The sequence below is a fragment of the Mercenaria mercenaria genome, chromosome 6 (assembly GCF_021730395.1).
Source record: "Mercenaria mercenaria strain notata chromosome 6, MADL_Memer_1, whole genome shotgun sequence".
NCBI classification, from domain to species: domain Eukaryota; kingdom Metazoa; phylum Mollusca; class Bivalvia; order Venerida; family Veneridae; genus Mercenaria; species Mercenaria mercenaria.
The window spans coordinates 55,336,285-55,348,021 of NC_069366.1; the positions used below are offsets into that span (position 1 = coordinate 55,336,285).

The 11,737-nt window shown below is 33.2% G+C and overlaps 1 protein-coding gene across 1 annotated transcript in view; it reads right to left on the minus strand.

Annotated features, from left to right (window-relative positions):
* LOC123550110 (anti-sigma-I factor RsgI6-like) overlaps positions 1–9,460 on the minus strand; it is a 29,724-nt gene extending 20,264 nt beyond the window's left edge. Inside the window, exons 1-7 of the mRNA XM_053546828.1 lie at positions 9,258–9,460; positions 8,150–8,298; positions 7,837–7,926; positions 5,406–5,559; positions 4,863–4,905; positions 3,581–3,739; positions 3,342–3,397 (exon numbers count right to left, since the gene is read on the minus strand). Of these exons, the coding sequence (XP_053402803.1) occupies positions 3,342–3,397; positions 3,581–3,739; positions 4,863–4,905; positions 5,406–5,559; positions 7,837–7,926; positions 8,150–8,298; positions 9,258–9,439 (833 nt within the window). The 5' untranslated portion in view covers positions 9,440–9,460. The remainder of the gene's footprint in view (positions 1–3,341; positions 3,398–3,580; positions 3,740–4,862; positions 4,906–5,405; positions 5,560–7,836; positions 7,927–8,149; positions 8,299–9,257) is intronic.
* Between the last annotated feature and the right edge of the window lie 2,277 nt (positions 9,461–11,737).

Genomic DNA, 11,737 nt, shown 5'->3' on the forward strand with positions numbered 1-11,737 from the left:
AATACAGACCGGGCACCGTTCTCCAATGAAATCACAAAACGGTGACCGGCCGGGATTCCAGGTCACCAGTCTCTCTACGGAGCTTCAGCCAGGGCTTCTCGCAAATAATGTATTAAATAAACAAGGTCTTAAGTGAAAGTAAACCTCAAACAATTCCTTGTTTCATAACAAGTATTTTGATATATAACACTCTAAGAAATATGAAGTAGTTTAATCACAATCATGGAAAAACACTTTGAAGCGGGGCTGTTAGCAGACGCTCAGATAGTCCGGTAAGAGATTTTACATCGTCACAACAGAAATCATAAAATGCAACAAATATGGACTAAATCTAATCAAATATGAGTGTGGCTGGAATAATAGAATGTATACTGTTGCTGTTTACATAGGTACCTTACACCTTTACCAAGTAAATGTCACATAATCGTAAATATTTCACTACCGGTCTGCAACAACAACAACAAAAATGGCAGCCTCCATGAAAGAAGCTTTTTGCGCAATAGAAAATCGTAAATATAAGAAGTTAAACTGTATATCAAGTGAAGTGACTTGACAATCTAGGCAGATATACTAATACTGTAAGTAAGTGAATAATTTCTGAGAGTTTACATGCGTTATCAGTTGAAATAAACAAGCTGGGAGCTGAAAATGTACATGTACAAAAATACAGTTTTGGGTTTCCTTACAATATATATATACATAATTAACTATCTAACTGAATCAGTATAATCTTAAAATGCGATTTGTAAATCAAAATTTTTAAACAATTATGCAGAACATATATAACCATCTTATTCTAGGTAGTATTATTCTAGAGTAAACTCATGTTCTTTATTTCATATAAACAATTCATTTTGAGACATAGTTTTCCGTACTTCGAGCATTTCAATGATCCGAAAATCAATTAAACTCCTCTGTAATTATGACATGTCTTCTTATCAAAAAAAAAAGAATAGTATTAAGATACGGTTACAAATAAGAAAATAATCTTTTCTTAAAAACACCAGTACCCTTTGAAAATGCTCCCTTGAAAATTGTTTGAGCAATGACTCGTATTTATTTTATGCTCTTCAGTGAAATACTGATATTTATCAGTGAAATAAAATTGATATTTTCACTGTTTCAAACAGTGAAAATATCATTTTTATTTTTCACTGGTACGGAACTACACTTGAATGCGAAAGAATATGAATTATAAATAATAGAAAATTCCATGCAAAATATACTTCAGTAAAGATATAGATGTATAACAATACTACCAGTATCATAAATATATACATTCTATCATAACAAAGTGTAACGGTAATCAGGAAACTTAATATAACTATTTACAGTTTTTCTACAAAGACATTCTGACGTCACAACATTTTGACGTCATGATGCGATGCACGTGACGTTACGCGGACAAACTGGATATAATTTGGTTAAATTCATTAAAAATACATAAAATAAATAGAAAATTTGTTTGTTTCAGTGTAAGATCGAAATATATTTCACTCGTGAACACCATAATTTACATTTTCACTCGTGGCTGCGCCACTCGTGAAAATATTGCATTATAGTGTTCACTCGGTGAAATATATTTCGATCTTACACTAAAACAAACAAATATCCTCTATTTATTTTATGTTTTCCAGTGAATTATAGAGTTTTTTCTGTGAAATAAAAGTGATAATCCACAGTTTTGAAAGAGTAGATTATCATTTTTATTTTTCACTGTTTTTGCCGATCTAGTTCCGGTCCTCCGTCCCGACAAAAGTCAAATTGTATACCGAGCGTTATGAATACCGGGGACCATAATGACGATGACGTCGTTAAAATGACGTCATTTGTGTTATGCGTTCTGTTGATCTTTCCCGCGATTTTCGACATTTATAAATTACGCAACAAAAGTAGAGTTTTACACATGAAATAAAAAGAAAATTTGTTTGTGTCAGTGAAATATCAATTTTATTTCACTCGTGAACACCAAAAAAGTCATTTTCACTCGTGGCTACGCCACTCGTGAAAATATCAGTTTTTGATGCTCACTTGTGAAATAAAATTGATATTTCACTGAAACAAACAAATATCCTATATATATATATATTTATACATCGACTCAGTGAATATAACAAAACCCTAGAAAATAAAAAAAAAACTGTAAGAAAATAGTCTAGATTATTTCCCAGTACAATACACTGATGAGATATGAAAACTCTACAGACATATGCCTGAATATATTTTTACTACAAAAAGCATTACCTTGAAATGTTCAACACATGCACATCTCGATTCTCTATAGCCATTGTGTTAATTTTACGGTCTGTTGAGCTGATTTAATTTGAACACATTGGAAATAGAGTATCGATTTCTAGATGATGTTTTTTATAGTAAAATATATTCAGGCATATGTCTGTTGCGTTTTCATATCTCGTCAGTGTACAACCAATCAAAGAATAGAACGGCCACTTCCTGATATGACTCAGTATACGATATATCACAAGCAACACGGAACTATCATTTGGACTCCAAATGAGCCGTGCCATGGGAAAACCAACATAGTGGCATTGCGACCAGCATGGATCCAGACCAGCCTGCGCATCCGCGCAGTCTGGTCAGGATCCATGCTGTTCGCTTTCAAAGCCTATTGCAATTAAAGAAACCGTTAGCGAACAGCATGGATCCTGACCAGACTGCGCGGATGCGCAGGCTGGTCTGGATCCATGCTGGTCGCAAAGCCACTATGTTGGTTTTCCCATGGCACGGCTCAAATGTCAAACCTGAGCCTCCGTGGTCGACAGGTTAAGGTCACTGACTTCGAATCATTTGCCCCTCACCAAGGTGGGTTCGAGCCTTACTCAAGGCGTTAATTCTTCGGGCGAGGAAGCTATCTAGCTACTTTACGTAAGGTCAGTAGTTCTACCCAGGTTCCCGCTCGTGATAATATAATGCACGGTCATGCACCTGGGGTTTTCTTCCATCATCAAAGCGCGAAATTTAAAGACGCCATTTGACCTAGAATTGTGCCGGTACGACATTAAACCCAACAAAGCTATCAAACAAGAGTCATTACACCAAAGGTCTGTTGTATCAGCTCGAGGCCGTTTTCCGTAGGGCAGATACGACAAACAAAAAATACATAACCGAAATGACACAGCACATCTTAATTAAAATTATAATAGTGCTCTGGAAATACATTATATGATCTGATGGAATTTTTTTCAATTTAAAAAATACAGAAAATTTACGTCATGAGAAATAAAAAAAGAGCGTATTACCTTGCTTGCAAGGGAATATGATTGTTTTGTAATCATTATTAAAATGATAATGCAAAATACCTAAATCTAGAATAAACATACCCGTGTGAGCGCATGGCCTTGATGCCATTCAATGGTCTGTCGTAGTTAATGTGCCCCTGTGTAAAAGGGCAGAAAATTTACATTTATGTAAAGAGAGAGAAAGCGACAATATTTGGTTTCTGCAATTTGTAAGATCAGATTAATCTGTAAAGTGTTTTTCAATTTTTCATATACATGTAGGTCTATTACACTGAAATTAAGCAATAATTCTCGAAATATAACAAATAATTACCAACTACCTTACTCTGCTCCATGTATTGCCATTTCAGTGTACTTTCTAGAACTCCACATTCAAAATTGTCATAAAATGCCTTCTGATACGCTGCATAATTAGTGTCTACTATTTTGGTCGAATGAACTGCTGATCCAAAGGCAAATTCCATCTTTGTCTGTTGAAGCTACAATAAATAAATCCCATGTCTTTAAAAAAATGTATCTATTTGAACTAAATCGAGTTCCCTGTAACCTAAGCTTGGCTTACATCGTGCAGTTCACGTGTAGCGAAAGCCTTTTGAAAATTGGCAGGGGAGTCATAAGCTGGCTCACAAACATGCTTAAGAGAACAAATGGTCTGTCAGACAACTAAATCTGCAGGTGAAGGACTCAGTAAAGGGCGAAAATTTCAAATTATTGAGTAAAAGTCTACGTGAAAGTACAACTCTACTGGCACGCGAATAGCTCCCGGACAGCAGTAGTACCCGGACACGCTCCCGCAATGCTCTATTTTCGCGATTCGTCTACATATTTTTGCCTAATCATACAGACGCTTGTTTTGGAGAAGTTTATCCAGTTCATTTTTTCACAGGTAATATATGAGTACAATAATCGTGGAAATCTTACCGCATGGTTACTTGTTTACATTTTCACTGTTGGGCTTCCGTTTTTATTGCGCATGCGCAAGAGAGGCCCGTCTGGAGGGTTTTTAAATTAAGGCTACATGTCTTTACTTTACGACTAGCAGACGATGCATATACTTCCAACAAGAAAACTTATTTTCTTTGTGACAACAACACTAATTTGCCAAAATATTTCATAATTTGTTCGATAAGCCAGTTATTGTAAAATTAACTTGTTGAAAAGCTTTGATACCCTCTCCAGATAAGGGAAGTAAATGCTGCCGGTCTGTCTTATACTGTTATATATGCCTTGTGTCCCTTTGTAAGCTGTGTTGAAGATTGATCATTTGTCTTTTTCATAATACCAGCTCATATGGGCAGTTCCCGATAAATATATTCATGAAAAATGGTGTCCGGGCATTACTTTCGAGCATCTTAAAATTTGACGTTTTACAGACCCCTTTTCGGGCCTCGCTAATTCCCCGCGAACTTGACGTCATTTCACAGGAAAAACCCTAAACTGGTAATACCGGAGCTAAGGTATGTATCTAGGTTAATCGTTTTTATTCTTGATATTGTTTAAGATTTAGAGGACGAAATAAATGCGATTTCCTTCCAGGGAATACTCGCGTGCCAGTAAATATAGTTTGATATGATGCCGAACTTTTTCAAAGTTTAAATCTACCTCAATATCCAAAGAGCTAGTGTCAACACCATTTCCAGTCAACCTGAAATATGATCCTGTCCAGAATTTTAAAGCGAAATTTGTTTTAGAACGCTAACAGGGAGATGTTAGAAGAGAATGAAACTACTCCTGACATTGCATGTTATATTTGTTTACTTCCGAACATTATTGTATACCAAGACTTCACGAATTTCCTGTATATTAACAATATTAGTGCAAAACTAATTATTTTATATTTTGTATTCGGATAAAGCATAAATCTATTAGCATATTATGGCAAACCTCCTATTCTTTCTACAACAAATAAGCTTGAAATTTAACATCACATTCTAATTCTACAGTACTTAATTTATTTGAAAACTGAAATCCACGCCACCATACTTGATTTACTTTTTAGAGTTTTCTTCTCTTACATCCGATAGCAATTTATTTATTTTCTCTTTTTTTTTGTTGTCCGTAAAAACTATTGATAAAAGCAAAAAACATTTTTTTATCGGATCATTCCATATATTGATGTTTATCTGGGTTTTATACTGTTCATACTTAATGTTGATATCCGCCTTCCTGTTTTGTTCGATTCTCTGATTTGCTCGGGATTTCCAGTCTAAATCATATGATACTAATTCCATACTAGCCGAGTCAACAAGATAATCCGTGTGTGCTTCCGTCTTCACGTAGATACGACAGGTGTGGTACCCTTGGATGATGCAAATTAAAACGTTGACACGTAATACACAGATACCTTTAAAATGACAAGTGGTGAGAATTGGTCAGTAAAGGTTGATGACTATTGACCATCTCCAGGAAATTATTGACCGAGACGAAACGAAATCTTTATGAACAGTCTTCGTATTAAACATAAAACGAAACCAAATAAAAGCAGACTCGGCTTAATTGAGTATGTTATTAAGTTGTACAGAAGTGTGCAAACCCCTAACGTCCTCTACTTCCTCCCCTCTAGCACCAAATTACTTGGTACTCTGCGATAAAGACATGTTGATTGGATTCAATAATAATAATAATAATAATAATAATAATAACTTTATTTAAAGAAGGTAACACATAAAAATATATAACAGTGTTAGAACATATTAAATATCTTAAGTTTCAATGTGGCCTTCTGTAATATTAATAAAAACAGTTCAACACACAAAAATAGATTAAAACTGATTATCTGATTATAATATAAGACAGAATTAGAATGATGAGCATTTAAATACAGCATTCACTCTAGCCAAACACTCCGTTTAATTAGAAAAAAATAAGTATACAATCATAAAAAGTAAAATCACTCAGATATGCATTCACCCATTAAAAGAAAATAAATAAATAGCAATTGCAGAAAAAAGTTGTAGCTTATTCAGATCCTAATAAGTATCTTTTGTATTTGCTTTTGAAAGAAGTAAGTGAATCCACACAACGAATATTTTGTGGAATGATATTCCATACTTTAGCACTTTTATAGCCAAATGATCTTTTCATATAATTTGTGCGGCATTTAGGTATTAAAATATCATTATGTATAACTGATCAAAGGCCATAAATTTCATTGCTGGAAAATGTTAAAATATCAGGTATGTAAGATGGTATCATATTTTTTGTAGTTTTAAATATCATTACTCCAGTATGGTATTTGCATCGATCAAAAAAAATTCATCCATCCGAGTTCTTTTAACATTTCAGATTTATTTGTCTGCAGTTCTTTACTTAATACCATCCTAGCAACTCTTCCTTGAAGTGCAAAAATCTTATTTAATTCAATGATCCCAATACATCAGAAAATATAACCACACTGAAGTCAAAGTTGATAATTTTAATAAGAAAGTCATTTTAAGAGGCATAATAATTTCAATTCATTAGCTATTTAATGGTAGGCAATTTGTTATATTGATCTTTCATACCCTTAACAATTTAACATTCTTACTTATCTTATCTTGAACAGCAATGTTGCATATCTTTATGGCAGTATTGACTTTTTTCATTTCATTTGACCTAAGTTGTCAAAATTTAAATTAAAACGAAATAGTTGTCAGAGGAAAGATAGGAAAAAATAATTAACTGTTTTCCCACAAGATTCCTTTTCTCTTTTTTGTACAGCCAGTCTAATTAGAGGATTCAAAGTGATATACCCTTCAATCTATATTATGAATTTATATTCCTAGTTAATAAACAAGTGGGACATGATGGTCCTATTTCGCGCACCTGAGTTTGACCCTACGGAGATAATTTGGACTTAATCTTTGTAGAGAACCACTAGATGATGCTATGTCCCAAATACCAAAGCCCTAGACCCAGTGGTTTTGGACAAGAAGAGTTCCAAAGTTTTTCACTATATAAGTATATATAATCATATGACTCCAGGTTAGGACCATATTTGACCCTAGGGGGATAATTTGATAGAGGACCATTAGATGATGCTACACACCATATATCAAAGCCCTAGGACCTATGTTTTAACAAGAATATTTTTTAAGGGTATCCATTCGGCTGCTATGGCAAACAGTTTTCTGAATGGAATTCAATTCTTTGAACTACCTTTAAAGAAGACCATCCAAGGAATATCCTTGTGAAGTTTCATTAAGAATGGCCTGTTGGTTTAGGAATAGATGTTGTTTAAAGGAAAGTGTTGACGGACGGGCGGACGCCGCACAGCGAGCGATCACAATAGCTCATCCCGAGCACTTTGTGCTCAGGTGAGCTAAAACGCGGCAACTCTTGACATGACATTTTTCAGTTGGTTTCATTTTCACTGCAGACATATGCATACATTGTTTTATATTTGAGAACAAATTTATTAAACCGTTTTCATCGTAAGGTATTGAAGTATCATCAAATAAATTTCAACATTATTGTAATCTAGCTGTTTTGACAGAGATATCTGGAAAAGTTTTGCGTCAATTCATTGCTTTTGCAGAACACGATCATTTATTATAAAAATCTGGACAATGGTTATTTTTCCAGAATCACTACGTACCATTTCTTGTATGAACAACACCTCCAATTTCACACCATTGTCCAGGTTGAATGTTAGGTGTGGTACCAAATTCCATATATATATCTATTTCTAAAATAGTAGTATACAAGTGAGCATTGACATTTTTATTATTTTTATACACTTATGTTTTACTAAATACGTGATAAAAATATGGTCAAAGATTCAAGGCTAGAGAACGTGTTATTATTTCTCCCTAATTTGAGAGATCCAGGTCCTCTGACTCATATTTAGCATAAGCATAAAAGTTACAATATCAAATATTTAAACACATTATGAATATTCATACACATACCGTTGCCATCTTTGCAATTCAGCTGCATAGCTACACTCTGACACGTCTTATTATTTGCAGTACTCAACAACTTTACATAGGCTGTGGTCTTATACCGGGAACCAGCATGCAAATTAACATTGTGTGCTAATCCACTCCAGTTTTGGTTCCTGTTCTTTCAGAGAAATCAAACAAATAGCAAAAGGTCTCAATAATTGTTTTGAAATGAATGACCTTGCATGGTCATAAAGGCTTCTGTAATTGAACGCTTGTTGTGGGGACCGTGGTTCAACTACTTAATTTCTTCAGGGGACTATAAAGAATTTGTTTCCATTTCTCTTTAGAGGTTAAACCTTATGAAAATCAGACTTTAGACAAAAGAAAGATATGATGATTTATTTTTATCAATGTAGTGAAATTGCATTCAATTTGGGCACAGTAATGTCATCATTCTTTCCTAAATCAGGCATTACCATATATAGTAGTAATTGCAGCATTATATTAAATACATTTAAATGTTGAGCTTTAATTTAAGGTATTCATTTAAGCATTCAAATGAATATTAGTATCATATGATGACCTTAAATATGACTTTTCAGATTTACTATATGTGATAATGCTCAAATAAGAAAAGAAAGATGATAAGTGACTAGTGACTATATCTTGTTTTGTTTTTAGTTCGTTTTATATCATGCTTTTGGCAATCTACTTGTTTCCGGCTCTATCAAGAAATGCCCTAATATGTTTCCCATTTATGTATTTTCTTGATGTAATCGTCAGCCAGTTAAGGTACTTTTATACATTATTAGCAATTTGGAAATATTTTTGCCAAGTAGTAGCAAACTTCGTTTTTACCAAGTGACCTGACTTACCCGAAACATTACACGATAGGACACATTTTAACCTATATTGTTCGAAATTTACAAGGTATCAGATCTCAAAAACGCATAAAAGTTAACTTAATCAATACTTTACATGTATAATAAAAGTAAATTCCATTTCTTATCAGATTGCGTAATAACAAATATACAGAGTAATTTGAAGAGGAAAATTGTTTTTGAGCTTTCAACATATTATTTCCAACGCTTTTTCTCTTTCTATGTTTCAGTAATGAATATAAGGATCGTACCTGTTGGATAGATGTGCGCTGTGGTGACCATGGTAGGCGTCGTTACTCTGAGTCAGTTGACAACCCCTGCCGTACCAATTTCCATTGAAATCACTAGATTCAAAATCTGCATTGTGGAGCAAATTTTTAGCAGCATTCGATATCCCCGTAAAACCGGCTAACAGTACAATCCACGCTATCATTTTTAAACATGTACACAGAAGGCATACTGGATTGTGACGGTTTCGAGTCAGTGGTAATCCTTATCAGTATTTGCAATAAAGGTCAACAACTGTGTACATCAAGATGACTTGTTAGTATACACTGATCCGTTTCAATAATTTTGTTTATTTGTACATAAATATACACTTGTTCCATAATTATGTCTTTGACAAGTTTTGTTCCTTTTCAAAAAAAGAAAGATATTGAAAATTACAAATAGAAGGAAACTAGTATTCTATGATGGACAGAACAAACAAAAAAGAACATTTGAAATTATTGTAATCTAATTTTTGTCTTAAATACGAAACCAAAGAAATAATCATTAGAACTAAAATGAATATATATATAAGTAACATAAACAACAACGGAACAAAAAAGGAAAGAGTTAGACTAGAAGTTAGACTGTCAGTCGCTCGACCTTGAGGCGCTTGGTTCGAGCCAAAGTGAGGACAAGACCATCCCGTCTTTTATGACAAAGGTACTGGCTTTTCCAGAACTAAAATATCATAATCTAACAATAGCATCATGAATTAGCAATTTGCTTTGTTGTTATCGAAGTGTAAATTTGTTAATATAGGCACCTGATTGATGGCCAAACTGTAGTTACCATGTTATAGTCAGCGTACATAACCATATCGTTTTAGCTTCAATTATACTTTATCAGTTATCATATAATGAGATAACTGACGCTATGTTAAAATGTAAGTAAGTATTAAGAGGAACACAAAATGTCACATTGAAAAAATGAAATATGATTATCCAGCAAATGAAGTGATTCAATAAATGTATATTATCATTATATAAATGCACTTTACCTAACTGAAATACATGTATTAGCCAGGGAGCCAAAAGTGCGAAAAGTGCCTAGAAACGGGATTTACCTGTCCGGTCATGCTATAGTCAGTTTCTATATATATTATGAAAGTGCAAAGTCTCGCGGATCAGAAAAATCGGGCCTGCAAAACAAAAGCTCTTGCGAAATTTGAGAATATTAAGGGGAGATAACTCTGTATATTTGCAGTTTTTTAAGATTCAAAATGCTTTTTTGCTAACAAAACATGGCATCATGTTTCTAAAATCAGTTCAAATATATATATTTCAACATTGCTTTTACGCATAAGGCTTATGGTTGAAAAATAAGCAAAATGTACTCATTTTATGTACATTTTATTATAAGATTTGGCACCTAAAATACCAGAGAATAAAATAAAAATATTTAACCTAAAATTTACAGTATGAAGAAGTAACCTTTAAAATGGTCTTATTTCTCAAAGTCATTTATTAATACCGCTGCGAAACAGTCTGTTAGAATAGAAAATCATCTAGATACTCTAGTTCAGGTTTGGCTAAGAAATACGCAAACCCGGGGTATTTTATGTACCCCACCCACTTTATATAATGCAAAAAATGTATAATAAAAATATTCGACCAACAACCAAGAAGATATGTTCTTTTTATCACGTATACAATATAATCTATAATTTTGACCATTTAAAGCTGGATGAGGGGTATTTAAAAGATTTTAAACAAAAAACGGGGGTAGGAAAACCTATGTATTTTACAACCGATAATTAGAATAAACAACCCGTTATCAGATAAGAGGAACACTAATGGAAGTCGAAAAAACCTTTACTTGCAAACTATTCATTTGGAAAGTAATTTATTTAGATACACTATAATGCAATCTAGTTCAGGTTTGGCTAAAGAATACGCAAATCCTGGGTATTTTATGTACCCCACCCACTTTATATAATGCAAAAAATATATAATAGAAATATTTGACAAAAAATCAATGAGATATATTCTTTTTATCACGTATACAATATAATCTATGTTTTTGACCATATAAAGCTGGATGATGGGTATTTAAAAGATTTTAAGTAGAAAAAGAGGGTACCCCATCCTCTTTATATAATTGTATAATGCAAAAAATTCATAAAAAAAATATTCGACCAAAATAAAGGAGATAGATACTTTTTATCACGCATACAATGAAATGCATATTCTTGACAATTTAAAGATGGATGAGGGGTATTTAAAAGATTTTAATAGAAAATAGGGATATGAAAATGATGTCTTTTACAACCGATAATTAGTTAACAACCTGTTATTTACCATTTGATAAATACGAGCAAGACTAATGAAAGGGATGAAACCTTTACCTGCAAACTATTCATCTGAAAAGAAATTCATTTTAATACTCTTTCGTGCAATCTAGTTGGCGACAAAAAGCGCAAATCCGTGGTATTTTATGTACCCCACCCACTTTATATAATGCA